General features: G+C 35.9%; 1 protein-coding gene across 12 annotated transcripts; it reads right to left on the reverse strand.

The window, feature by feature from the left end:
- Nucleotides 1–389: 389 nt before the first annotated feature.
- Nucleotides 390–26,415, reverse strand: adcyap1r1a (adenylate cyclase activating polypeptide 1a (pituitary) receptor type I). 12 transcript variants are annotated; one of them, XM_044134039.1, is made up of 17 exons: nt 26,174–26,414; nt 24,771–24,807; nt 24,459–24,495; nt 21,180–21,338; nt 17,457–17,550; nt 13,810–13,920; nt 13,593–13,693; nt 13,424–13,518; nt 11,473–11,605; nt 9,348–9,504; nt 9,145–9,205; nt 8,348–8,417; nt 8,016–8,107; nt 7,136–7,219; nt 5,398–5,527; nt 5,150–5,191; nt 399–4,428 (listed from the first exon to the last, which is right to left on the reverse strand). In XM_044134039.1, exons 4-17 carry the CDS (start codon nt 21,219–21,221, stop codon nt 4,204–4,206), a joined length of 1,437 nt encoding a protein of 478 aa, XP_043989974.1. In that variant the 5' UTR covers nt 21,222–21,338; nt 24,459–24,495; nt 24,771–24,807; nt 26,174–26,414; the 3' UTR covers nt 399–4,203. The 12 variants fall into 12 exon arrangements, with proteins under 12 accessions (XP_043989979.1, XP_043989974.1, XP_043989975.1 ...); XM_044134040.1 differs by lacking the exon at nt 24,459–24,495; XM_044134044.1 differs by lacking the exons at nt 24,459–24,495; nt 24,771–24,807 and having other exon boundaries at nt 390–4,415; nt 9,348–9,501; nt 26,174–26,412.
- Between the last annotated feature and the right edge of the window lie 210 nt (nt 26,416–26,625).

Consider the following 26,625-nt stretch of genomic DNA (forward strand, 5'->3'; position numbering starts at 1 on the left):
AAGGCAATTGGTTTCCTGATATTTTGCAAGTAATGTGAACTCTTAAACGTGTAAGTATAACTTATTTTTATGAGTACTGCTTAATTGACATAACTCACAATTTGAAGTAGTCATAATTGACATTTTATAGTCAACTTTACTAATGATTTTGAGTTAACGGCACTCAAGTTTACTGCCATTGCATGAGTTGTCTGAATGAATATTTTACAGTTAACCCAATTAATGATTTTGAGTTAACGGCACTCAGGTTTACTGCCTTTATCTGAGTGGTCTAAACATAGTTATTTTTAGCAATAACACCTTAAAATGAATTAGCTACTTTACTTGAAGATTTTGAGGCAATCGGTTTCCTAACTTTTATTAAGTAATGTGAACTTATTACTTTTTACAGTGTAGAAATCATGGCCTTACTGGCAAAAACAACTTGGGAAAACAATCATTTTGTCAAGGCGCCTTTTGACTAAGTGATTAAGTGACATAGCTGCAAAAGGTCAATACTATCCAGACTAGAGTTAGCTACTACCTCTAGATATACTAGCATATCTCATGTATCTTAGTATAGCAATTGATTTTCTATTTAGAATACACTTTTTTTGAGTTGTTTTTAGAGTCTAATTTTTTTTAGAAATATTAAAAATATATATATTAGAAATAGAAACTGAACTAGAAATTTCTGGGCCTTGATTACACATTTAAATCTCATATCTGACTGGGCACACAAAGCATTAATCAGAACTTTGACCCTTTGTACAGGTCAGCTGATTTGGGGCTGTAACTACCTCACTTTGAAAGCAGAGTTGCAACATAGTCAGGCTGATCCATCTCAACTCCTCTCTCCATATTAGTTCTTTCACCGATCACATAATGGAGAAGCCGTCTTATATGGGCTTTTGAGCTTAATGGGAAAATAAATGTTCAATATGTGTTTTGTTTTGGAGAAAAATGGTGAGGAGTTAGCAAGCTCATTTCCCTCACAGCAAAAGGTTAATTCAGTCGTAAACATATTTGAAGTGGTTACTAAAAATTTCTAATGGAATGTAATTATTTAGGTAAAAACAAAATGTTTTCTAAGTGCTATGTTGTTAGATAATATACACAGTTCTGTTTAATTATCATATAAACTTGTCATAAAGAACAAAGTATAACTCCTCAAGTGTAACTGTAAATCTTTTGCTTTAGAGACTGAGATTTCCTTTACCTTGCTTTGAAGCAATATAAATGAACATGGATGATTTTAGCTGAAGTATGGATTAACCTTTACAGTGCTCTTTTAAAGATTACATAATCAGTATTAATTAGGCTCACATGGCTTGTCTGACAATTCATGTAAAATAGGAAATAAGAAATTATGTTAATAATGATACAAATATAGTTATTGTCTCTCTTTTTAAACATTCGTCCTGCAAATTCATAATACAAAGCCTATACAATCAGTAAATAAAAGGCTTTCCTTCCGTGCTCTCTCGTCTATTACAAAGTTTTGCTTCCATCTAGTGGTGGACAAATACACAGCACATATGTGGTCATGTGAGGAGTTTTCAACTCTTCTTGTTTTTTTCTCAAACAGTAACAGCATTAAAACATGGTCGTTTCTTTCTGAGGTTCAGACTCAGAATGCTGGTGACAGAAACACATAAGCAGCAGAGTGGTTTTTAATCACACGCTCAAACACAACTGTTGCAGCGGTCAATTTTTTTCTCTATGTACATACTTTGACTTCCACACAGAAAAGAAAATTCTTCTTCATGATTTTTTTATAAAGCCATTTTAGACCCTATTTTTCAGCACAATAAGTTGTGTTTTTTCTCCATGTAGTCAGAAGAAGCGAAATCTTTTGCCACAAATCTCACCTTATAATCTTATATAGGGACACAATCTTTATGGCACTTTGACCAAGTCTGCATCAGTTAGTGTAATAAAATCAGACATTTACGTTACAGACAAAACTATTTGTTACCTGTACAAGTCGATATGGTACATAGCACATAATCATTGGAAAATAAATATACATCCACAGCTGTATCATAAATCATCATTTAATGATACAACAACCTTATAGTCTACTTGTATGACAAGAAATGAACATCTAAATTAAAAATATGGAGGAAAACTCCTATGTACACCCTTTCACATTTTAATTTAACATGGTTTTCATGTGCACAGTAATGACTTTTTAGCTAGTTTGACCACAAAAAAAGGACATAGAGCAACACGTAAATGCGATTGTCAGAAGCAAGTAAATTAAAGCCTTTGTTGATCACTAACAATATCAATGTTTCTACTTTGAAGTCATGTGGTGGTAATGGCATGGAAATTCAAAATGTATGGTAGATGCAATAAAAACACCTCAATTAATCTCGTTGACGATGTTCAACTATATCCTCATTTTATTTTGCATTTCATTAGAAAAAAAGGCTAAACTCTTATAATAAATTGCAAATTATTCAACTACCAGTGACACATTGTCAAAAAGCATGCTACCCACAATAAAGCCACATTATTTAATCTTTGCAGAAAATAACGTTGTTAAAACCATGTGTTCACTGATAATAAAAATGATAGCTATTTGTATGAGTAGGCACTTTGGAAAATGAGGTGTCTAATCAAATTGCAAAAGGAGCTGCTTAAAGGTGGCACAATCGATGAGCACAGAGTGAGGATGACTACCCATCATGAAATACAGCACTTATAGAATCATGGCATGGTGAAGTTATGTTTGGAGACAAACATTGGCACAGATTGCTCATGTTCACAGACAACACATGTTGGGTTTGTTGAAATTTGTGGTGGCAAAAACCACTTTTCCTTATTTGCCCATTTGTACATATGCACTACCATTTCTTTCCTTCCGTTTTAAACCATCAGACAACATTTAATACCCATGCACTTTGACAAGCCTGCAGTAGATAACATTTTTGTTGCAAGTATGTGTTTTCATAAAGTAAAAGGAATTTGTGATAAATGATTATAAATGCTCAAATCTCACAATTTAACTCTCTATTCCCATTTATGTTGCTTCTAATCCCTCACAATGAAATCTGAAAGATTGTAAGCACTGTTAAAACCAAAATAACTGAGTAACATCCTGTTGGTAGATTACCACATTTCCTTAGAGTTGATGATAAGCGGATTATAGAAAATCAGTTTAAGTAATCAGCTCTCAAACTGTGATTATTTATTATCACGCTGAATATTATTATCACACTTGGCCAGTGCACCATGTCCTCTGGCAGATAACAAAATGTCCTACTTATAAAGGTTGCGTAAGAAATGACAAAAACTGCAAATGTACAAAATGCAGAATGACATGTATTGACTAGAACACCTCTGTTTAAATTATCCACTTTGAAGGGTAAAACAAAAACCGGTTTTATTTTTAAAAAGTTGGCAATTGCTGCTCTCCTGTTATTCACTGAGCTTGTAGATTACATGTTTCCTTTCCATATTTTGTATAAAGGAAAACCAGACTAGAGAGAGCATGAACCACTGGGGCCCCGGCGTACATGACAGTGTCTACAGATTTGGGCTCCAGTTCCTTTTGTTTGAAAAGGTCTTTACAATACACTGTTGCTAAAGAGATAGATCTAATCTAGACACTAAAAGTAACTATTTACACATGAGTGTTTTTGACATACTCTGTACTTACGGCTGATTGTAGGAACGTGTTTAAATTCAAGATGAAACATTTACATAGAAACGTTGAGCATTTTGTACAAGCAAGACGAGCTTTTGGTTCTGTTTTTTTTTTTTAAACCTTTGGACTATAGTGATATCCAGTCAGGCGAACTGTATGGCACTTTGAAGCACAGTTAGTGTACACAAACAGATCAAATGTGACCCCCAAATATTTAATATTAAAGAATCACTTTTCTAAAATGTTTCAGGAAATGTATGTCTTCCTTATGGCACAATCTTTATTTGCTTACACTTCTGAGGATGGTTTGCTTATAGGGAATTTAAATCTAACTTTATTTATCTAAAATGATAATGTGCTGTGATAATTATAAAAAAATTACCATCGCCATGTTTTTTTATAAATAAGTATTTCTATTTCATTGTATACCCAAATAAAGCTGATCATCTCTAGCAAAATGCTCTCCCTTTTTATAAAGTAGAAAATATAAGAATTACAAGGGGCCACTTTGGTCTGCTCTGGTTGGTCTAACGTAAGTGGAACGGCACCTTGAAGTCGGCTCTGGACTATCAGACGCTCAGGTCGGCAGGCTGATGTTGGCGTTCTCCGCCAGCGGGCTGGACATGCGTATCTGCGAGCTGCTCTTGCTGAGGATCGACAGCTGAGTCCCGCCGTTCACCCCACTGCTGGCCAACGAAGGGTGCCTCTGCTGCTTCAGGTCCACAGCAAAGTACCGGTTCACGGTCCAGCTGCGCCATTTCCTCTTGATCTCCGACTGCACCTTTAGGGAGAAACTTCACAAGGTCATTTTTAATGTACTTTAAGCTGTACCAGCTCCACCAAAGGTTCACTTACTGTTTGTGGGGAAGTGGTCATGGTAAAACAAGACCTCAAAATTTTTATTGATGGTCAAAATTTATTTTTTATGCAAGGACAACATTTTTATGGTAGTATATACCGCATACAAATTGGTTTAGATTATTTAATTTAGTCTATTTAATTAGCAGGTAACTACCACCTGTACAACACAAACTTTATAGGACATCTAGTTAATAACTGTAGTATATAACCAGATTTAAAATGAATAGATTTTGCCATTTAATAAAATAGACCTTAGAAAGTAATACTTGTCTGAAGGCTTTCTGAATAAACTTATTTCTCTTTAGACTTTGTCTGTTTGTCACCTCATGTAAATCCAGTATCAGTAAGTTTTGACGTTGTTTCTAATATCTCCTAGAATGCTAAAGTGTTCCCTGATCAGAAAATGTAACCTCAATACACTCTTACACTACATTAGTACATTGGTCACTACTCCATCCAAACAGTTTAAAATATTGTTTTAGTTAAAATATTTATGAATACTAACACCTTTGAAATCATTGTAATTATTTTTTAAGTCAAGTAATGTAATGTATTTGATTGTAGATGCGCAAACATTCATGGTGAAAGGTGTTAATGTATCAAAAATAAATAAAAAGTGATAAAAAAGAAACTGTAAAAGTGATAATAGCTTACCTCTCCATTGAGGAAACAGTAGAGAACAGCAACCACAAATCCCTGAGAAGAAACGTAAATAAATCACAATTCTCTTTGCATTTTGCTAAGTTAGGGTCTGTCTTAAAATCTATGGTGCTTTGTGCATAACTTATCTTACTGAGGCAAAATTGAAAGAAAATTTCTACTTTCTACTACTGTGACTAGTTCTAGTCTCAGGGTTCTTTGTAAGTAAGGACCGCGATATTTTGGGAGGAGTAACAACAAACCTGAAAGGATCCAAGGCCCAGCTCAAAGACAAGCCTCTCCCTCTTGCTGACGTCCTCAGGCGAGAAGGCAAACACAGTGTAGTGAATACCAAACAGGGGTATGAGGAGAAGAGTGGAGCGTGCCAGACGCCTGAACATGAACACACACAGACACGCACGGACATATAAATAAAATATATTTATTTGATCTTATTGACATGTACAGAACAACAGGTGCTTCTATGTAAGTTAATTCATTTTGCTTAGACTCAAGTGAGACGCAGAAGTTGTACTACTGATGCAACATGATGTACTACTGATGTGACATGCCACAAATTAAAGCCAGTAATTCAAATTGAAGATGGAATCTTACTATTAAAATTCATTTCAGAATTGTCATTCTGAATTACTGTTGCAAATAAGATTGGTTAAATAAATTATTTGGTCTTTATTTCTGTGGTATGCATCAGAAACCCAGCAACACACACACTGGTGACTTATGGAAATACAAAAAGGCCAAAAAAACCCCCACCACACACAACTAAAAGAAAAAAAAATAATAATAACACAGACTACACACAAAATTAATGAAGGATCAGCTGTGCAAAAGTAATTTCAGTATGTCTTATGACCCCCCAAAAATAAATAAATAAACTATTAGTTGGATTCATTTTCTTGCTGAGATTTAGAAGAGACAAGAAAAGCTAAATTGGTACGTTGGTAATTATTCACTCCAATTTTGGAGCAAACAAGGAGTGTAAAACCAACACTGTACTAGGAATTTCTTCAAACTGATGAAGAAATTCTACATTGAACGCTACATTGAGTTGGTCTACACCATATATCAATAAAAAGACATTTTCATTGCTTTAAAATGATACAGTGTTTGCCTATTTTCAATCAATACTTTGCTCATAATATATATCACAGAAAAATCCCTACCCATTTGATTTTTAACAAGCAAAAAATTGTCTTTCCTCTGCTGTTTTTTCCTTTCATGAAGAAGCTAAAATGTCTTTAAAACATAAAAAATAATTTTGAAAGAGGAGTTCCTTCAAAGATTTGCTAGTAGTGACCTGCCATGGCAAAAATAAGAAATTAGTATAAATTGTTAAATTGAGTCTTAGGTTTTATGCATATGTAGCATAAATTTGATGGTATAATGAATTTTGAAGGAAACTCATATATTACACAGCACAACAATTTGTTTGAATGAAAAGTAGTAAAAATATTCTGTTTTTCCTTTGTTTTTTTTCTGAGGGTTGATTCTCTTCCATCTTGGGGATGTGAATTTGAAGCAAAACCTTACTCTGAAAAATAGTGCTGATATCTTTCCCAATACTATCAAAAGTAGTTTTACTTACTTTAGCTCCCACTGATTACTGTGTTAAGGTTTGCTGCTCAGCCTAAAATGAAGCAGATTTTTTCAGTTCCAATAGTTTTTATTAAAACTGCAAACCCTACGCTGCAACCTACGTATCTAAATCTGAGCAAGAAAGCAGAGGTATTTTCCTACTGCAATCAAAATGTGGCAGGAACTCTTGAAATACAAAAGAAAATGAAATCCAAACCCAAATTGAAAGAAAACAAAAATATGTTTATTTTTGCATTCGCAATAAGTTAACTCAGTTTTTTCCCCGTTTCTGTTTGTTATTCAAATAAATTAAAATATTTGGAACCCCTAGCGTGAAACACAAATACGCACACACATACATGCAATCCACAAAAAGCAGTCACACACATACACATACACACTTACAGTGTGATGGTGGATAACTCTGACATCCTGCACGAATGCTGAACAGCCTGTGTGGGTTCACTGAAGCATTTCTGAGCACAGCTGCTATACAGCACAAAGACAACACACAATACAACAAAGACAATGTCTTTAGGGACGCAGTCTTGCACACGCTCACACATCTTCAGTTTGTCACGCACGCCTGGACGCAAGCAGCAGATGAAAATGGCATTATCTGCAGGGCTTTAAAAGACAGTCCTGTGGGATCTGACCAGGAGTGATGTCTGACTAAACTACAACTCCACAAAGATGCTCAGGCTTCCTGGCAACAGGTAGTACATGTGAGTATAAAGGAAAGGTGGACACAACAGGTTATAAGATACCTTTAATACTTGACTTATGTAAAACTGCACAATCATCACTGATTGTGGTTTAGCTTTTCCAGTAAGATTACCTCCGACCATATGACCACAATTCAAAAACATTATCCAGTTCAATATTTGTGCTTCTCAGAGCAATAATATGACTCACAGTTTTAAATATGTATATATACATATATAGATCTATCTATCTATCTATCTATCTATCTATCTATCTATCTATCTATCTATCTATCTATCTATCTATCTATCTATCTATCTATCTATCTATCTATCTATCTATCTATCTATATATATATATATATATATATACACACACAAGAAGGCATAAAACATTATAAACCACCAATTTATATTTGTTTGTCAGAACTAAGAAGCTAATGTATGTAATATTTCATTACCTTACATGAGAGTAAGGTATAATAAAAACCATCATAGTCGAATTTCAACCCAAAATAACGCCTCGCAGATGTGACAACTCTAAATTTTAGTCTCTGACTAAAATTTGTGATGCAACTTACAGATAAATGCTGGACTCATTTCCTCCGATATCAGGGGACTGAAGTTTTTGCACCAAGATGATGATGATCCCAATGAAGAGAACAAAATTGATCTGCCAAAAAACAAACAAACAAACAAACAAAAAAACAACTTTGCAGGCAGCACAAATTCCTACGAAAAGGCAATTTTTTTAAATAGTTGCCTATTTTTGGCTATTTTCACCCTTTACTAAGCCAGCCTTCAAGCTGCTGGTAAAAGACTGTTTATTTATTAATGGAATTTTTTGCAAAATAGAGTAAATAAATATATTTTTTACTTATCAGAGTTAAGTAGGAAAATACTTTGAACTTACCATAATTGAAGCCACAACTGGTCCTTTAATCACCCACCAGAGGGCAGTGTGCTCATTCGTTTCCCAGCATCTGTCGGCAATGACCAACACATTTTTAGAAAATTTTCCATGATGGCAAATGAAACTTTCTAGCACTTTTCAGAGATTTCAAATTACATTTCTATTACCTCTGAATAAAACTGTGCCTATAATTACCAGTGTATATATTCCCTGAATATATTCAAACCCTGTTGACCTTTTACATTCATATAATACAAAAGCCATGCTTTTGTGAATGTTACAATAAACTGTGTTTTAAAGAATCTATTTCAGTTCTTTTAGAATTATTGTTTTTGCTCCTCTAATGCTTCTCTCATTCTATGGGTTTCTGTTGTCAAATAAAGCACTGAATACTTAATACATCAAGCTAACAATAACAATAAACATCCAAGATTTTCTAAGGAAGAAAAAGTTAACCCTTTAATTTAGTACTGTATCTGAAGCTAAAAATCAGTAATCAACCGTTGCATATTCAGCCTCCAATTTTGATCATATTTTCCTATATTGCATACATTGAGCAGTACACGGGGTGCCAACGCCTCATTGGCTGGGCATGAAAATAAGCAATAATAAACTTATTCTGGGCACATACTATCTTTTTTCTTTGTGTCTGTGCTATACTCTGAAAGAATGGCACCCCAGGCGGCTATAGCACTCAAAATGAGAGTATCTAACTATAAAATAAAACAAAGCTAGTAAACTACATGTTCTTATATACAAACATAGGACACTGGTTAGAATAAAAAGTTGCTACATACCCTGTGTCATGGAAATGAAGCCTCAGAACAGCCCAGATAGTCACACATATAGTTGGAGTTCCTATTATCGATAAACATATATAGATAAAGCATGGAGAACACAAATTACACCACTGTAAAAAAAATTTTTAGCTGCAGATATGTTTAGCAGTTAAAACGATAAAACAACTTAGTAATTAATCCATTCAGAAATTGGTACATACCCCACCCGACAATGGTGTACCAGTAGAAATAGCGTCTCTCAGGGAAGAAGGTCTCAACCAGCAGAGTAAAGAGATACAGACCCTCGATGAAAAGCCAGAAATAGTTGGACATGACGCAGTAATGGAAAAATATCATCACTGCTTTACACGCCACCTGCTTGAGGAACACAGTGGCAGGATGTTAGAGCAGCAGGACGCTGAGATTTTGATCTTCAGAGAAATCTCATCTTTAGCTGGAGTCACTGCTTAAACCCTTTGAATTGCCGAGTTATAATCTGCAACAACATGTGACAAAAATGTCAGATATTTGAAGGAGAAAGTGCTCAACAGGAGACTGCTCTTATCCTTACATTTACCCTCCACCACAGAACATGATAACCGAGTTCAAAAATGTACTGTTTCAGACCAGTGCTCCATCACAACAGAGGGAAAGCTTATGTGTCTCATAAATGTCTCTATAGTGACTCCCTGTAGCCTCGAGAATTGACTTTAAAATGCTTTTGTTATTCTATAAATTACTAAATGACTTAGTCCAATTTGACCCTGGGAGTGTTCAATGATGCACTAGAGTGAGAAACCAAAAAAATTCTCCAAAACATATATAGTAGATTAAACTGCTTTGTTGGCAAAATGTGCAAACAAACCTGACTTGAGCATTGTAGATTTAAATTTACAATGCTCTGTGAATGTATCGTTCCCAGTGTGTCATTTGACAACAATTTATTTTATGATCCAAGACTGCTTTGATGTTCTATACAATATTATCTCTGACTTATCTGTTTTTCTTGGTTTTCATGATGCAGTCAGTTTCATAATATTCTCTAAAGTTGTGATTCAACTTTACATTTACGAGTTAGATATTTAGAGTAACACATTTTCTCCAAATAGGAAGATGAAGTGCAGCAAAAGGTAAGCAGCAAACTGAACAAATAGGGTGATTTGGGCCATTTTAGTTCTAATTTGGCTTTTAATCATTTTTAGCCATGTAGACTGCAAATTCTAAAATAAGTAACGTCTGGATTCTTGTTAATCACTGTATAAAGGGATGTGGTCAATAATTACCACTAATTCATATGAAAATGCAGCATGAACTGATTGAAGTGGATATTCAAACTACCCACAGGAATGACTCACCTCAATGTCAGGTGAAGTGTAATCAAGTGACACCATGTTAATGAATGGTGTCCACATTTAGAATTGGGTCAGACAATTACAGTAGTGATCTAATTCAGAGTCCCTCCATGATGATGACCTTGTAATCACTATGGCAACAGATGTAAAGGAGTAAATTTAAAAACAAGACCATGGCAGCCTTTCAGATGGTAATGGGTCTGCTGTAGAATATTTTAGCAGGCCTTTTCAAAGCTATTAGCCTATATAATTAGGTTTATTTGTCATGGCAGCTTACCAAAGTGCGCAAGGAATTGTTTCTACGGGAAAGCTTAGAGTTTGTTTTGCATTTGTAATCATAAAGATTTAATATTTTAATGAATGAAAACACAAACTTGTGCCTGGTTGAAGTTCTCTCAAGATGTGAAAAGAAAGAGACAGAAAAACTGAAGGATAAATGATTTACACTTTTGTGTGAAACTATTTAACCTGGCTCTCTGAAAAATAGGCATCTTCATCAAAACTTTGGACATGTAAATGTACTGGGACTATGTAACCAATAAAAGTCCAATTGCACAATTATCTGCTTCAAATTGGTAGAAATGAAGCGATTAACTTTGCAATTTGAAATTAATTTTTATTAACAGCTGAACAAGCAGAGCTGTTTTCTTTTCCTGTGGTGAAAACCACACACACTCGCATCATGTCTTTTTATTTTCACAAGGACTTTGAATTGAATTTTATTAATTTCAGTGGCCCAGTTCTGTCCCTAACCCTATACCTAAACCTAACCATTACTAGTACATGCCTACCCCTAAACCCAGCGTAAATTTAATTCACACTTTAGCCCTAAATCTGACCCCTGACCCCAAAACAGCACTTCTTAGGGGGTCCGGGCTTTGGAGAACATATTATTTGTTGTAAAAATGGGCTTTACAAGGGGAGATATGCTGAAACTGACACACAATCCTATAAGCAAACACAGGATATATGATAATCATCAGTGATGACTGACTGTGAGCATGAAGCAGTGTTCGCTGTCTTCCTTAGGGTACAGCACACCGTCCTTGATGAAGACGGAGATAGCTCTCAGGATGAAGGACACAAACAGGTTCATGTGAATGAAGTTTCTGGTGCAGTGCAGCTTCCTGCAGAAATGGGAGACAGTGAGAGTGTGCACAGAGAAATGAGTCACATTTTATCATCTTTAACCTCAAACATTCAGGGCAATGTTTAAAACTGAGAGTCAAAATTGTCCAAATCAAAAAAGTTTGAAATGAATTGAGCTTGTTTACAACAACCTCCTGACAGATTACCTACCTACATATTTAAAAAAGTCTGTATGGGGTCCAGGAGTGGGACAAACATTGTAAGATTAAGGAATGTTTTACAATAACATTCAGCTTGAGATGGAGAGTTTGTATTGGCACTCCTAGCTGTTCTGGGAGAGCTGCTTAGCATGAAACTGAAAGAGTAATGAAATTAATCAAAATGATGATATTTTCCAACATTGAAGTCAAAGAACTAAATTTACAAAGCAGGAGAAAAACCTTTTCTGCAGACCTTTTGGAGCATCCTCTAAAACTAAAAGCAAGACAGGATAGAATTTGATCATCTATAGTTTAAGATCAAAAAGGTTTTAAACAAAGTTTGGTTTTGATGAAATATTGACTATATTTGTAAAACACGTAAAATAAGCAATTCCGTGATTTTGGCCACCTTAGAAATTGTATTTGTGCTAAAAATAAAGTAAACTTGTTATTGCTGTTTAGCTAAGCCTTAGTAAAGCTAGGATTAGGTGTTCATTAGGTTCACTGGTTCACTGGTTCACTGGTTCATTAGGGAGGTGGTTATTTTTAACCATGAATACAAAAGTTTTTAGCTATTAGAAAATGACAAACATTTTTAGTAGAAAACGGCACACTTGCAATCAGAGGCTGAACTGCAATTATAATAAGAACATAGTAGCTTACTATACTTGAGAAGCAAAATAATATTGAATTCCTCAGTGACTGCTGCGACACAGTTGAAATATATTTTTGCTCTATTACAATAGACAAGAACAAACACTGCTGATTCAAATTACTTAGCTAAAGCCTTCTAATTAGTATATTTAGGGACTTCCTGTTGGGTTTGGAGGTCTAGTCTTGTGGGGAGCTGTTTTTTTCCACCAGGAGGAGCCAGGAGGTTACGGTTGGTTGAAGGGCGGTTCCTGCGCACCGGTGCGTAATTGGCACAATCATCGCCAGCGTAAAAGGAGCGGGCGGCGGCTTCTCCGGCGCCAGAGTGCTGACCAGTAATGGTACCCAGAGCTCCAGAGTGATTTCTCTGAGTTTTGTCCGAGAATCCTACTTTCGTAATCCTTCCTTGTTTTTCCTGCTTCCAAGTGCATTTTCGTGACGCTGAGTATTCGACTTGTGAGAACCCCGTCCTGGCCCGTGGATTTCCCTCCTCGTGACGCTCGAACTCCCCTGTCCGCTACATCTGAAGATCCTCCGACCTTCGGGTCCGGACCGGACTCCTCCACCCTCCCGTCAGCTTCCAAGGCTCCAGACCCAACCTGAGTCCCCCCCCTGGCGGATGAACCTCACCTCACCCAGTTCCAAAATCAGTTTTATTCCAGCCTACATTACACTTACCGGTACCTTTCCCCTTCCTTGCCTCCAGCACTAAGACGATTCCGATCCAATTTCTCCAAGAAAACATTTACCCAACCAAAACATTCTTCAGGTTTTTCCTTTTTGAAAAGAAAATAAACTTGATTTATCTGATTCCTTGTGTTTCTGCATGTGGGTCAAGCGTGTAACTCCAACCATGACACTTCCATTGGTATCAAACAAGTCTTTTGGATCGTGGTCCCTGCAGAGCTTGATTTTATTCAGTACACTTACTGAATAGAATCAAAAACAGACTTTATCTGTTTTTATTTTCATGTTCAATTATTCCTATTTTAGCTTCAAACTCACCTGAATCTGCAGAGAATGACCATGGCTGTGGTTAAAGAGACCAGTGAGGTGCTGTACCCGACTGTATACAGGGCTTTAACCGATGCAAAATAATCCTGATGATTGAGAACAAAAGTTAGAGACCATGCAGGAAAAATATGTATATTTAAACAAGAGAAGAAAGTCATACAGGTTTTGTTGTGTTGTCGTCGAGAAGGCAGATGTCCACATAGTGCGGATAAGGCTCAGACCAGCCATACTCTGTACAGTTTCGATTGACCCTCCCAATTTCTGAAAATGTAAAATATATATATAAAGTTTAATGTCTTAAAGAAACCAATTGAGAAAACTTATTCTGACATTCAAAAAGCATTAAATGGAATGACCATGCAGACAAGGTGACTCACCTTCTTCAGGGGTCATGAAGTCGTGAAAGAACTCAGGACATTTGACCGTTACAACCTCACCGACATCGGCAGCCTGCCAGCAGGTCAAGTTGTCCCACATCCAAGGACACACTGAAATGTTATAAAAACATACTTAGTTACTTATATATCTTATATATAGTTACTTATAAAACTGATGAACAAACTTATATATCGGTTTGTTTATCAGTTTTATGATAAACACACCGTATTTGATTCATAAAGATGAATTGTGGTAGAGTACGTAGTTAAGAGAAGTGACAGATTATTTTTTAATGACAGTAAATCCAAAGATTTTTCTTGATCATGTAGTTTCAGCCAGGAAGTGCGACTTGGAGAGACCATTTGTGGTAGCAGCAATGGGAACCTTTTAATAATGCTTGTTTTTTTTGTTGTTGTTGTATTGTTTTCATCAACCGTTTAATCTGTAACAATACAAGTAAAAAATGTAGCAAACTCCATGGAAAATTAGAAGGAATAATTTTTTTTTAGGTGTTGGCACTCTTTGTGCTTTTAAGTTCAAAATCTATAAATTTTTCCAAAAGGTGCTGCTGTCATCACAGCAGCAAGAAAAAAAACAAACTGTTTGTTGGTAAACAGTTGTTCAGTCACACAAAATAATTAATCACTTCCTTACGGTTCAATTTCTTATTGATGACCCTCTACCTAGGAAAACATTTAATCCAAGGAATTCAACTTTTAATGATCTGCTGAATTGAATTTGGATTGCAACTGCTTGATATAGCAAGAAAGTATATTTTATTTGCTATATTTATTTTTTTATGCTGACTGACTTCCAAAGAAATGTCTGGTATTGGCTACCATTAGAGAACTTGTTTTTTTTTTTCTTAGTCAAATTCAATGCAGGAGTTTTATCATTATTTTCATTAAAACTGAAAACAAAAAAGAAGATGCAGATCTGCAAATTTGATTATTTATTCATCACATTTGTTTATCTGTTGTAGAAAACTTTAGTTGTGGATATTTTGTAGGATTTCAAGGTTTTGGGCATTTAAGCAAAAAGAGACAAAGAAAATGTTCTCTTCTTAGAAATAAGTTGTCACTTAATTGGAGTGAAAAATGTTCCACAGCAGTATTACATCCTCCCAGAAAAACAGAAAGCCACTCTACCAAACAGGACTGACTTTACTGAAACCAAAAGAAATGTAACTTTCTTGACTGAAAGCAACATTTTCACTATTCACACTGCTTCTGCTTGACTAATTGTTGACCTGAAAATTATGTAAACACATTTCAATATATTCCACTAAAAACTTAGTTGTATTTTATTTTTTTTTTTACTTTTTTTACAAATTCAGATTTTTCTGTTTTTATTAACTGAGCTGAAAAAGTGGAGAAAAACATTTGTATATCTTCTGTTTTAAGGAAATAATTTTTGTCACATAAAATCACAACTGCTCTGAAAATACACTAATCTAACTTATGTCAAATCCTTCCTGCCGTGAGGAGAACATCTATCAAAACATGTGCAGGTCTTTATATTTTACATTTCTCTGAAGCTGCTTTATTGCAATTTTAATCTAATATTTTATTCTTTATATTTCCATGGTGATACTCCCTCACCTGCTTCCATCTATTTTTGTACGTCACCATTTTTGTGGTCTTTGCTCTCCACCTGTTCTATCTCTGTCGCTTTGCCTCATTATTTCTGCTGCAACAGTTTTCTGGATGCTGACAGGTCCAAGTCTGTGTTGTTTGTGTTTGGAATGTATTTTATAGTGCGACTGCATTTGAGTGTGCATATGTCTCTTTACATATGTGTGTGTATGCGTTTGCAGACCTTTCGCTTCTCTGCTTGCCTCTCTAATCTGTTTTGGTTCTGTCTGCTGAGCCAGACACGGAGCCAATTACCTTTTAAAGGGCAAATCGGAGCCAAATGAGCCGCACTGAACCACAGAGGTAAGGCTTAATAAAAGACTTTGTCTGCATCGCTGGCCATCTTACAAAACATCCTACAAGCATCCTGAATCTTCACTGAGCAGCAGAGGTGGTTAGTAACTGGAAACATTTACTGTTACATTTACTTGAGTAATGTTTTGGAGAAAAAAAAAAATACTTTGAGCATTTTTACAAGACTGAATACTGTATCCTATTTTAACATGCACTGTTGCTAATTAATACCTACTGTATTATCAAAATTTTATGCTGAATATATTTGATTTTCAAAAATGTTTTTTTCTATTTAAAAAATATTTAGTAATTATGTCATTCATTTGTATTATTTTATTCATTTTAGTTCTTAAGATATTTTATATTTCTTGTTTGTCCATCATTTTTAAAATATGTAATGTGTGAGAAATTGCACATAAAATGAAACCAGCGCACCAGATACTTGTCCTAAAACAGTGAAGCTACATTTTGGTTAATGATTACGAGATTGGATCAAATACATCCTAAATGTCCTAGATAAACATAATAGTCATAGTAAATATAAAGCTATCAAAAGACCTGAACAATCAAAACACAGTTTAATAAAAATGAATTGATTTTTTTCCCTCTTTCCCATTTTTTACCCCCACTATTTCTCTTTTCATGCTTTTTTTAAGCCTGCAAGCAGAATTTCTGCAAAGCAGTCACTTTCATTTCCCCACCAACGATTTGCTGTCAGCAGAAAGAGCAGAATGGCGTCTTCAAAAGGACAAGAGGAGACAGGGATCAGTTAAAGGGTCAAAGAGGGCCAACACATGGCTCTGTGCACTGACAGTGTACAGTTATATATAACCCCTCCAACTAGACACCCTCTGTCACAGAGGAAACAACAACAGGATATTTGATTTTTACCAGGAGCTACAGAAAACTGAACAAGAAAGTACATCAGACCACACAGTATCAAATAACCTCATAGTAAGATTAGAAAAAGTTCTGCTGTTTTTGAAAAACATGCAGCCCTCTTTGTGCAATGTAGCAACAGCACCTTTAAATCGCCATTAGATAAATAAGCTGAACTTCCAACTCATTTGCAGTTTAAGCTTGTTATCTCACATTCTGAATCCTTTTCTTTTGGGGGTGAGGTGCGGGGCTGGAGAGTTTTGGTGGCTGTCAGCAAAGAGGTGAGTCACAGCGCAGTTAGGAAGTTGCAGTCTGCTGGACAAATTTCTAGCAGCAGGAAACCTGCAGCAAACGCTAATGAAAACCACAATCCATAGCCAAGAAAATAATTGCTTCCAGGATCCACATAACAAGATTCCCGTGTTTTCTAAAAAAGGAGACATCCAAAAAAATCTGAAAGCAGCTCAGCATGACATTACAGGCAAACATTTTCTTTTGTAGACTAACAGAGAACAGCATATGCTATTTAGCAGCCTTACAGGGACAGGATTTTTCAAGAATGAAAATAAAGCTTCCTCTCTCATCCCTACATGTTCCTTTCTGATCCTTACAACCCAGAAATATGGCAAATCACTAAGTGGAAAAAAAGCATAGCTTTTTCCATTAATTCTCTGAGGCTGACACATGACTTTCATCAACGGATCTTCTGAGGATCCACCGAGTTTCCAAAGATGCACAAAATGTAATCACAGCAGCAGAAACCATGAAAAGCAACAATCTAATGCCGAATTATGCACATAGAAGTCTGCAGAGACACACTCACATCCTTCCTTACTTACCAAATTCAATGCCATCTGGGTTGTGCATTTCTATCATTTCCATGCATTTCTCATGTTCACGCTGTATTATGCAGTGCCCAGACTCCGAGGTGACCTGCAGAGAAACATGAATTAATCTACTGTCACATCAAAAGTAAGTTTCAGAAACCATTTAATCACGTTCTGCTAATGCTTTATGAAAGAATGCATGTTTGACATTTATTTGGAAAAAAGCTGAAATTATGCTTGGGGGAGAGAGAAATTTGTAAATAATGACACAAATTGTTTTTACAGTGCACAAGTAAAATTAAAAGTTGCTGTAGTCGCTGCTTGCGACTGCAAGTGACAGGACACTCAGTGTTTCCTGTCACTCTCTTGAGGCCAATCTTTGATTTGCACCCACAGTCCCTCCTTTCCTCTCACAGTTAAAAGATAGGTGTAATATATCCCAGCCCTCTGAGCCACAGCTGACTCATCACTCCATCTCTGCCCTCTGAAATCAATTCACTTCAGGCCTCGCTGCCATAAGACTGGGACGTCAACTGCCCGAAAATGAACAAGAATTCCCTTCTTTCTTCATCATGATGCACATGGCTGGAATTTGAAAACTGCTAGGTGACGTATGAATCACATGAGCATCATCAGAGATATCTGTGGTGTTAACATATCCAATTATGCAACAAAGAAATTTGGAAGAACACAGCTGCTGCTTCTTTTCTTCTCAGTGAGGGTAAACATTGCCTGTTTTTTATATTGCTGCTTTCTTTAATCAATAAAACATTTTCTCCATACTGTTCGAAAGGAAGAGCGCCTTTCAAACTCACACATAGCATCCATGTTGCTAAGCAGCATATAACCAGCATACTGAAGGCAAAGCATCCCACATGAGAAATAATTGGATGCAGATGACTAAGATATGTTTGGCATGAATTCAGATAGACCTGTCAGATGAAAGGATGAATGTGTTATTCTTAATTTATGCAAACAGAGCTGCAGATATGGTTATGCTTATTGAAAATAGATCTTTAGTTGGTTCCAGATCCTATTATACTTTGAATAATTTATTGTACTCATTTAAGACCGTTCCTTGCCAGTAGCTCCTAAATTAGAGTATTTCTTTGGGAATTCTCCTGTCATTAATTTAAAACATTAAACAAAACAGCTGTTTTAGCTGATTTATAGTTATAACAGATTTTATTCCAATGGAAATGTACAGTGTTAACATTAGAAGTATTAAATAGATGAAACAAAATAGTCAGCATATGACTTTTAATACCATCGTGTCTCTGAACCTCTCAATCAAAAAACTGATATTAGCTAAAGCAATATTTCATCAACCCCCTTAGAGTGTATCTGTGCTGTATATCAAATGTAATTAAAGATAATTTAAGCCTTTTAATTGCTGTTTTGACCAATAACATTACACTAAACATTATTGACTAAAATGTAGCTTGTATTTCATTTTACAAACACAAGGTAAATAGTATTTGTGAAATGGAAGAAACATGATTCATGACTTTCAAGATTTTCTCCAAATTTAAAAGGTGTAAAGTAATTGATATTGTTACGGCCCCTGGCCTCTTACAGCTGTGCAGGCTCCTTTTTTGTTATTCAGATTCAGCTGTGAAGGCACACCTTCCTGATTGGCTACCTGGAGGCTGCAGGAGAGCAGCCACTAAGCTAAGTAGTTTGAATCTGCTTTAAACTGATTTTGATACAAGCTAATAGCTTGTGTTTGGGAGCTTGGTGATCCCCTTTGTCCTTTCTTTGTGAAACCATCTTTTTGTAATAAATCATTTTACATTCCACTCATTTTCTCTGGACACATTTTTATGTTACCGCCCCTCAACCCCTAGACCATGGGGGCGTTGCAGATCTTTCTAAAACCTTAGGAAGTGTTTTGTTGTTTGTTCTACCAGAACCACATCCAGAGAATGTAGTTTTTGCCTGCTCGATCAGATGGAAAGTGTCAGAACAATTTCATGTCTTTTGACAGATTTACATCTGGGTTTTGACTGAGCCATTCTCATTTGTTGTTAATTTAAAGTTGGAGCCACATTTTCTGGCTCTATGCTGAGGGTCATGTTTCCCTGGGTTTTAAAAGATCTCCGTCAGTAATTTCCAGTATGGAGTTTAACCAATCTTTTTTTTTCCCCTCCAGGGATTTGTGGGCTCTAGTGTCCCTTATTTTTTGAAAGTAGGCTGACAGGAAAGGGGGAAGGAGAAAGACATGTGACAAATGTCGGTCGAGTCCAGGAATCGAACCCGCGACGGCCGCGCCGAGGACTCAAGGCCTCCAGATGTGGGTCGCACTATCCCCTACGCCACCAAAGCATGCCCGAGTTTAACCAATCTGACCCTGTTAGAGGAAAGCATCCTCACAGCACCATTGTCTCACTGTAGGTGTAATGTGTCCAGTTTAAAATTAAAGGCTATGTTTCCTCTGTGTGCTAAATATGAATTGACATAGAATTGGATTAGAAATTGTTTGATGCTTTCTTGCTGTAGTGGCTTTCTTTTAGCCACTCTTTAATAAAAATCAGATTTGTGGCATAAACAGCAGAAATCCAAGCTGTCTTATGAAGGATTATAATAAATAAGATTTAGGTCTAATTTATAATTTATTACAAAAAACCTGCACATACATTCAACAAAGGTATTTTCTAAATTGTACAAAGGCTTGTATTTTTTCTACTATTATTACAAAAGCGTTTTACTTCGAGTACAATGATGAAACAGAAAAACATAATAGCTGATGGATAGAACACAGAACAAGACAAAAACAGATGGAGAAGCTGAAGAACATTATGCAAATTCTCCTGAAATTCCACCTTAACCAGTCACCATGGCAATACTGCAGGGATCCGAAATCAATGAAACAAATTTTCATGTGTGCTTCTTATTCTCCACTTTCAATCATTTCTCCTCTCTGAAACAGATGTCTGTCCAGATAAGACATTTATACTGCATCTGCAGAACACAGTTTCCCTCCCCAAGGCTATTTTCTAAGACCAGGTAGCTCAGTGACTCCCACAGCAGTGTGCAGAACAGATAATAAAATTCCCATCTGACATGGCAGACCGTCGGATCCACCGTAAAGACCAGAGTCCATACAAATAACGAGCACATAACTGCATGGCTAAAGGACATAGTAAGGACACCTTGCACATTAGAATAAGTTTTCTTTTTTTCTTTTTTTAATTGAAGACGATGTTTTTAATTACATGTAATCCTAGGTGAGAAAAGATCAAACTGCTTTGTTAATTAGGTGTTGCATTTTGGTTTCCATTTAGAATCAGGTAAAATAAGTAGAAATCTCACTGATGCAGCTTTTAAAGTCCAGCTGTGCTGGATCAGGGAGCCTGATGTGATTCCTCCCACTCATCTTTCATCCTTTTTAATTGCAATGGGAACACTAATAACTGAGTCACAGCAGTTGGATTCACAGCTCTCTGGTCAGCCAGGCCATCTGTTATTGTTCTAAGAAGAGGGCATACGGCTTAACACAAAGCTGATCCTGGAACTGTAACGTATGCTGATGCTGTCGGTGGGGAATTTTTTATTTATTTTTTTTACAACCACAGCACATATACTATATTATACATGTGCACAGGCATGTTTAGGAAAACAAACCAAAGATTAACCTGAGACATGGGATACTGGTAATGCAGGCATGCAAACATTTTCATCTCACATGATTGCAGACCTGCATGCATATTCAGAACATTCAGACAAATGACTCACCAAGTGCAGGAACAAAATTGCAGTGAACAGGTAGCCTCTCATCGTGCCTGGTGAAGAGCGTGTGTCCAAATGGCTCAACAGTGTTGGTTTAAATGTGGATTGATATTTGAAGGGAATCGCTGGAATCTGTTCCTTGGTGTCAGAACAACATTATGGACTCTGAAATGTGCACAAAAGAGAAGAAGGACCATCAATATACAGATTTACTTAATGAAATTATTAATTAAACAAATGTGTATGCAGCAAAATTATTTATTCATGTTTCTTTCTCTGAATTTTTTTTTCCATTTGAAACATAAAGATATATTCTCCCTACTACTACTTTTAGTCAATAATTTGACAAATCATACTTGATTGTGAATATTGCTTTGGATGTCTATAAGCTTTATACACCAAACATTTTCACAGATTATTATTTGTACCGGGACAGTTCCCTATAACTGCAGGTTGCCAGTTTAAATCCTCGCTCATTCTATCTGAGTCAAGTTCTTGGGCAAGACACTTCCCCTGGTTTGCCTGCTGGTGGTGATCAGAGTATCAGGTGGTACTGATTGTATGTCAGCCTCACTTCTGTCAGCCAGGGCAGCTGCAGCTACAGTGTAGCTCGCCACCATCGGTGTGAATGACTGACATTACTGAAAAGCACTTTGGAGTCCTCAAAGTTAGCAAAGCACTATGAACATTCAGGCCATTTACAAAAACTCAAGCTCAGTTAGAACCTCAGGGACATAACTGAAAGTCTCCCCATAGATTTTCAATTTGATTATTTCCATCTGGCCATTGACTGGGCCATTCTGACACATGAATGTGAGCTATTCCATTGAGGTCTTTGCTGTGCATTTAAGAATCGTCATCCCACAAGACCTTGGGCCCCAATTTTTTGGAGCCTCCATCAGGCTCTCTTTCATGACTGTGATGCATTTAAAATCGTTCATCTTCCCATCAGCTGAATCAGAGAATTGTATGTCTACTGAAATTAAAATATCCACAGATGGGGTTTATAACTTTTGGTTGATATAGCCAGTGTATTAGTTACAATGGATGTAATTAAGGTAAATCAGAATAAAGGGTATTTAAGCCAAAAATATGGCAAAGTGTTCAGATTAACTATTAAAGTTTTTTTCATTTGGTACTTTATCAAATGAAAACCATTTGATATATAATCATTAAATCTATTAAAGTTTGGAGTTCTAATGTGGCAAAGCAAATAAATAAATAAAAAATGGAAAACTGGATTTTTCTTTCTTGCTTTATTTATTTGACATTTATTTGTGAGCTATTTTTGCACTGTAATGCAGACCAGGGGTTGCTCTATTCAGAGAATATGATTATGGATACAACTGAGTTACAGACCAAATGTTTTCTTATTTCTGCTTTTCATTTTAGCTGGGTTAAAACATTTGTGGAGACATTCCGTAATAAAAAAATGTTAATGTGTGTTTAATTAAACTTCTGTTGGTTTAAATCGTGTGTTAAACAAACAGAACTGCAAAAGGTAAAGGTAAAAGCTCTTGGAGCATCCCAATTTGGATTAACTTAACTTATTCTTTGGATTCACCTTAGATTTGTTAAAATGTAATGATTTGTATTTATGTAAATATTTATTGGTAACATTTATTATCTTTGATGTTACGTTTGTGTAAATATTGTTTGTTTTCTGATTCCCTCTTGTCGTGGTTCCTTCCTCTAAATCCTTAAGGGTATAAAAGACATTTAGTTGCTTTCAAGGTGTAAAAGGTGTTTAATTTGTACACATAACCTGCACTACTTAAGTCAATTCACCCCATTTTATTGCCCATACTTCTCTGTTAAACATGGAGCCTTTGCTAATCCAAAGTAACATGTTGATTGTAGCTAACATCAAGATTATAAAATTGTTCAGCATTTTGTGTGAAATGTTTGGGTTTTAGGAAGTGCACATGTCGTATTGTTCCTAAATGCAATATTTTTTTTCATTCAGCTTTGTCATATTATCATTACAAAAACAACTTTTCACTGGATAATTTTTTTGCTAACTGGATAAAAGTAAACGTTTTTTGTATTTATATAACTCCCCTCTAAACTTTCATATAAAGTATTGTATTTCATTATACATTTTTTAATCTATGATATTTAATCCTAGGTTTTTACATTCTTTTGAGCTCTTCTCTTGTGTTTATTTATATTGTATTATCTTTAATAATTTAAACAGATCACTTTAAAAAATAATGAATCCTCTGTGTCATATAAAGAATATTGCTACACTTAAGCATACATAATGCACCAGCATGGCAGGACAAATGGATTACATTCATTGTGACAACTGTTTTCAAAGTAGAGACACTGTTTGCTTTTTTAAATCACACTTAATGTCAAAGCTATGAAAAAAAAACAGAAGACTTAAAAGGGGAACAGGAATACGTATCATTAATTTTACGCTGTTATGCGATTGTACTTTGAGCATGACATTTCCTGAAATTCCCTTTGACTTGAGAATCTTTCCATTAGTTGCTGATAATTAATGGATGAAATAATGACTAATCAGAAGATCTTTAATTCATAATGAACAGGTATTAAAACACATGTACATTGTGCTTTCCTCCAAATGTTGCTCTTTTATGACAAAAAAAACGACTGCATTTGCATCAGACCCTATCACAGCTGACTCATAGTGCTCAGGAATCCACACATAAACACATTCACACACACACAGACACATCAAGTGGATGCATATTTTTAAACTCTCTTTGCATAGCATTTTGCATTTATACAATAAAGGTTCACCAGATTTTCTATTTTTTACCAATTCTATGTCCAAAGAATAAAGTATACTGATTACCACAGGGAACACGTTTGGGTGTGTGATGTATATTTCTTTCCAAACTATAAATATTATAGATGCATCAATAAGATAGGTCCTGGATAACATCTTTTGCAGTTTTTCTTTGAGGTCTGTGGTGCAGACCCAAAAACATACAAAGAGAAAGTTTCTGGTGCAGGTTCTGTGATAGAAGTAATAATTCTGAATCTCACAAAATATGATAGATGTACAAGTTTATCCTCAGTCATGGGCTAAAGCTCTTTAGGGATCAAACCCAATGGGAGTTTTTGGTGTTGATGCATTTATTTAAGGGGGGAAACCAACCAGATTTTTTGGTTTTGACCTGTAATTGTATTTCCATAAATTAAGGTAGGAGTATATTTGATGTGTCAAAGTTTTGACACTAATGTCACAAAATCTTTTTACATGTCTGGAAAATCAGTGGCTGCATGCAAAGCTAGAGATGTAATTGTGCTTACCTCAGGTGGACAGAAGTTAATACTGGAGGATTGTTTGCTGAAAGATTGAATATTTAAAGATATATACATAAAAGTATTAGGCTTATAGATTAGTGCATTTTCATTATTATTAATATTTGGAAAATCTTACAAAATTTGAGTGGCATTTCCACATATATAATTGAAGTGGGGCCTAAGTGGGCCATCATTCATGCTACCGAATGGCTAAACATTTAGCAGCCTGGCAAAGTTTGTTGGAGTACAATTTAAAGTTGTGTACAAGGTAAATACGTAAATATAAATGTGTATATATTGAAAAAATTATTCACCTACCAATCATTAAAAAACTGTCCAGTTGATTGGTACATTTCTGATAAAAAAAAAAAATTATATGTAAAGAATTAAAATTTCAAACCAGCTCATCTCACTTGCTTTTTTTAACACCTTACACAACCCAACAGCTTCCTGTTAATACCATAAATCACACAAAGTAAAACGCATTCTGACCAGCAGCAACAAACACACATAACATGCAGGCAATCATTGAAACAGCAGAACATGCATACATGTTCTCTCTGAGACAGTTCATGCACACAGATGAATTTCACTATGTGTCCTTTCCCTCCACCACTGAATCCAATTACCTCTAAAGCATCTCTCGGATGCTTCATCAAGTAATAGAACAGACAGCGCTCGGGGGCTGAAACCCAGAAATTTAGAGGGTGGAACCAAACAGTGGAAAACAAGGCTAAGAAAATCAAACATGTGCTTAGTTGGTTTTACTCTCTTTCTTGTGAGCTATTAAACTAGTAGCATCTTGCAGCATAAAAATTTAATTGGGTTAAAACAAATCATATGTGTTTGGGATTAACAAAGCTCTGAAGCAAGAAACAGATGTTAGGCTGAACATCAAATCATCCTGAGGGCAAGAAGCTGGATTTGTGAGAGTCACATAGAAATCTGTGATGCGTTAAACACCCTGTGTGATTTACAGCAAAATTATGCACTGATTCCAGTAAAATGATGAAACTGAAAAAAAAAACAAAAAAACATTTAAACAGAAATGTATGTTTGTTGGCCAAAACTTTAGTAGAAAAACAAAAAACATACCCAGGCTAAGATGAGAAGATATGCAACAATGACTCTGTTACTGTTCCATTGTACATACTAATAAGCAGAACTCTGTGTACATAGTCTATCAATTGTAAATATTATTTTAAAAAACTACATTACCCACAAGCCTCCTCGTTAATGCTTGAATATTCAACTTTTCTCTCAGCCTAATTTGGAAGGATGCTTCCAATTAATCCACATGCAATGCTGTAAATGTGAACACCATGTCTATGTGGGTAATATGTGTTTTGAGATCAAGCAGCCCAATACACACCAGCCTGTAAATCAGCTCCAACGATGTCAGGTGATGTGTGCCAGAACAAAAACAGCCTTAATTACAATCAATATGAGACAAATGTTTCTTCCCTCAGTGCTGCGGAATCAATAGGGTAATTTTGCCCTGCCCTGTTTTTTTTTTATCCCCAGAAATGTTAAATATATCATACTTGTGGGTGACCTTCATTTGTAAAACATCTCACTGTACATTTGCTGCACTCTTACTCAAATTAATTCCATGCGTGTTCTGACATTTTCAAGAAGAAACATGTGGGATCTGATGCTTTACTAGTTCAGCTGCTGCTGGTTATGCAAAAGAGCCATAGATGCAGGAAAGAAAAACTTACCGTTACATGTGCCGAAACATTTACACATGAAGCCATCGGTATTTGCAGGTTTTTACTCCGGAGTCAGGTATCACCACATCTTGCTGCTGCGGCTGCCGCTGCTGCAGGACGCACTCACCGCGTTGGTTGCTGCTGCGGCAGCACGACGACGAGGAGGAGGAAGAGGAGGAGGAGAAGGAGGAAGAAGAGAAAGGAGGAGGGTGAACGCTCCTCCGGGGGTCGCACCTCGTCAGACACGGAGGTAACAAACTGAGACTGTTATGTCTACAAATGAAGAGAGCCAGCGGTGGGAGGAAATGGGAGAACTGAAAGTAGAGTATTTTCTTTCACGTTTAACGCGTGGAACATCTTTTTTTTTTTTTTTCTGAAACGGAAACTGCTCATAAAGCTTTCGCATCTGCGCTTGCACTTTTAGAAGTCTCTGCGAGCAACAGTAATTGTTTGTGAGAAAG

This window comes from Gambusia affinis, linkage group LG12, assembly GCF_019740435.1.
Source record: "Gambusia affinis linkage group LG12, SWU_Gaff_1.0, whole genome shotgun sequence".
Classification (NCBI taxonomy): Eukaryota; Metazoa; Chordata; class Actinopteri; order Cyprinodontiformes; family Poeciliidae; genus Gambusia; species Gambusia affinis.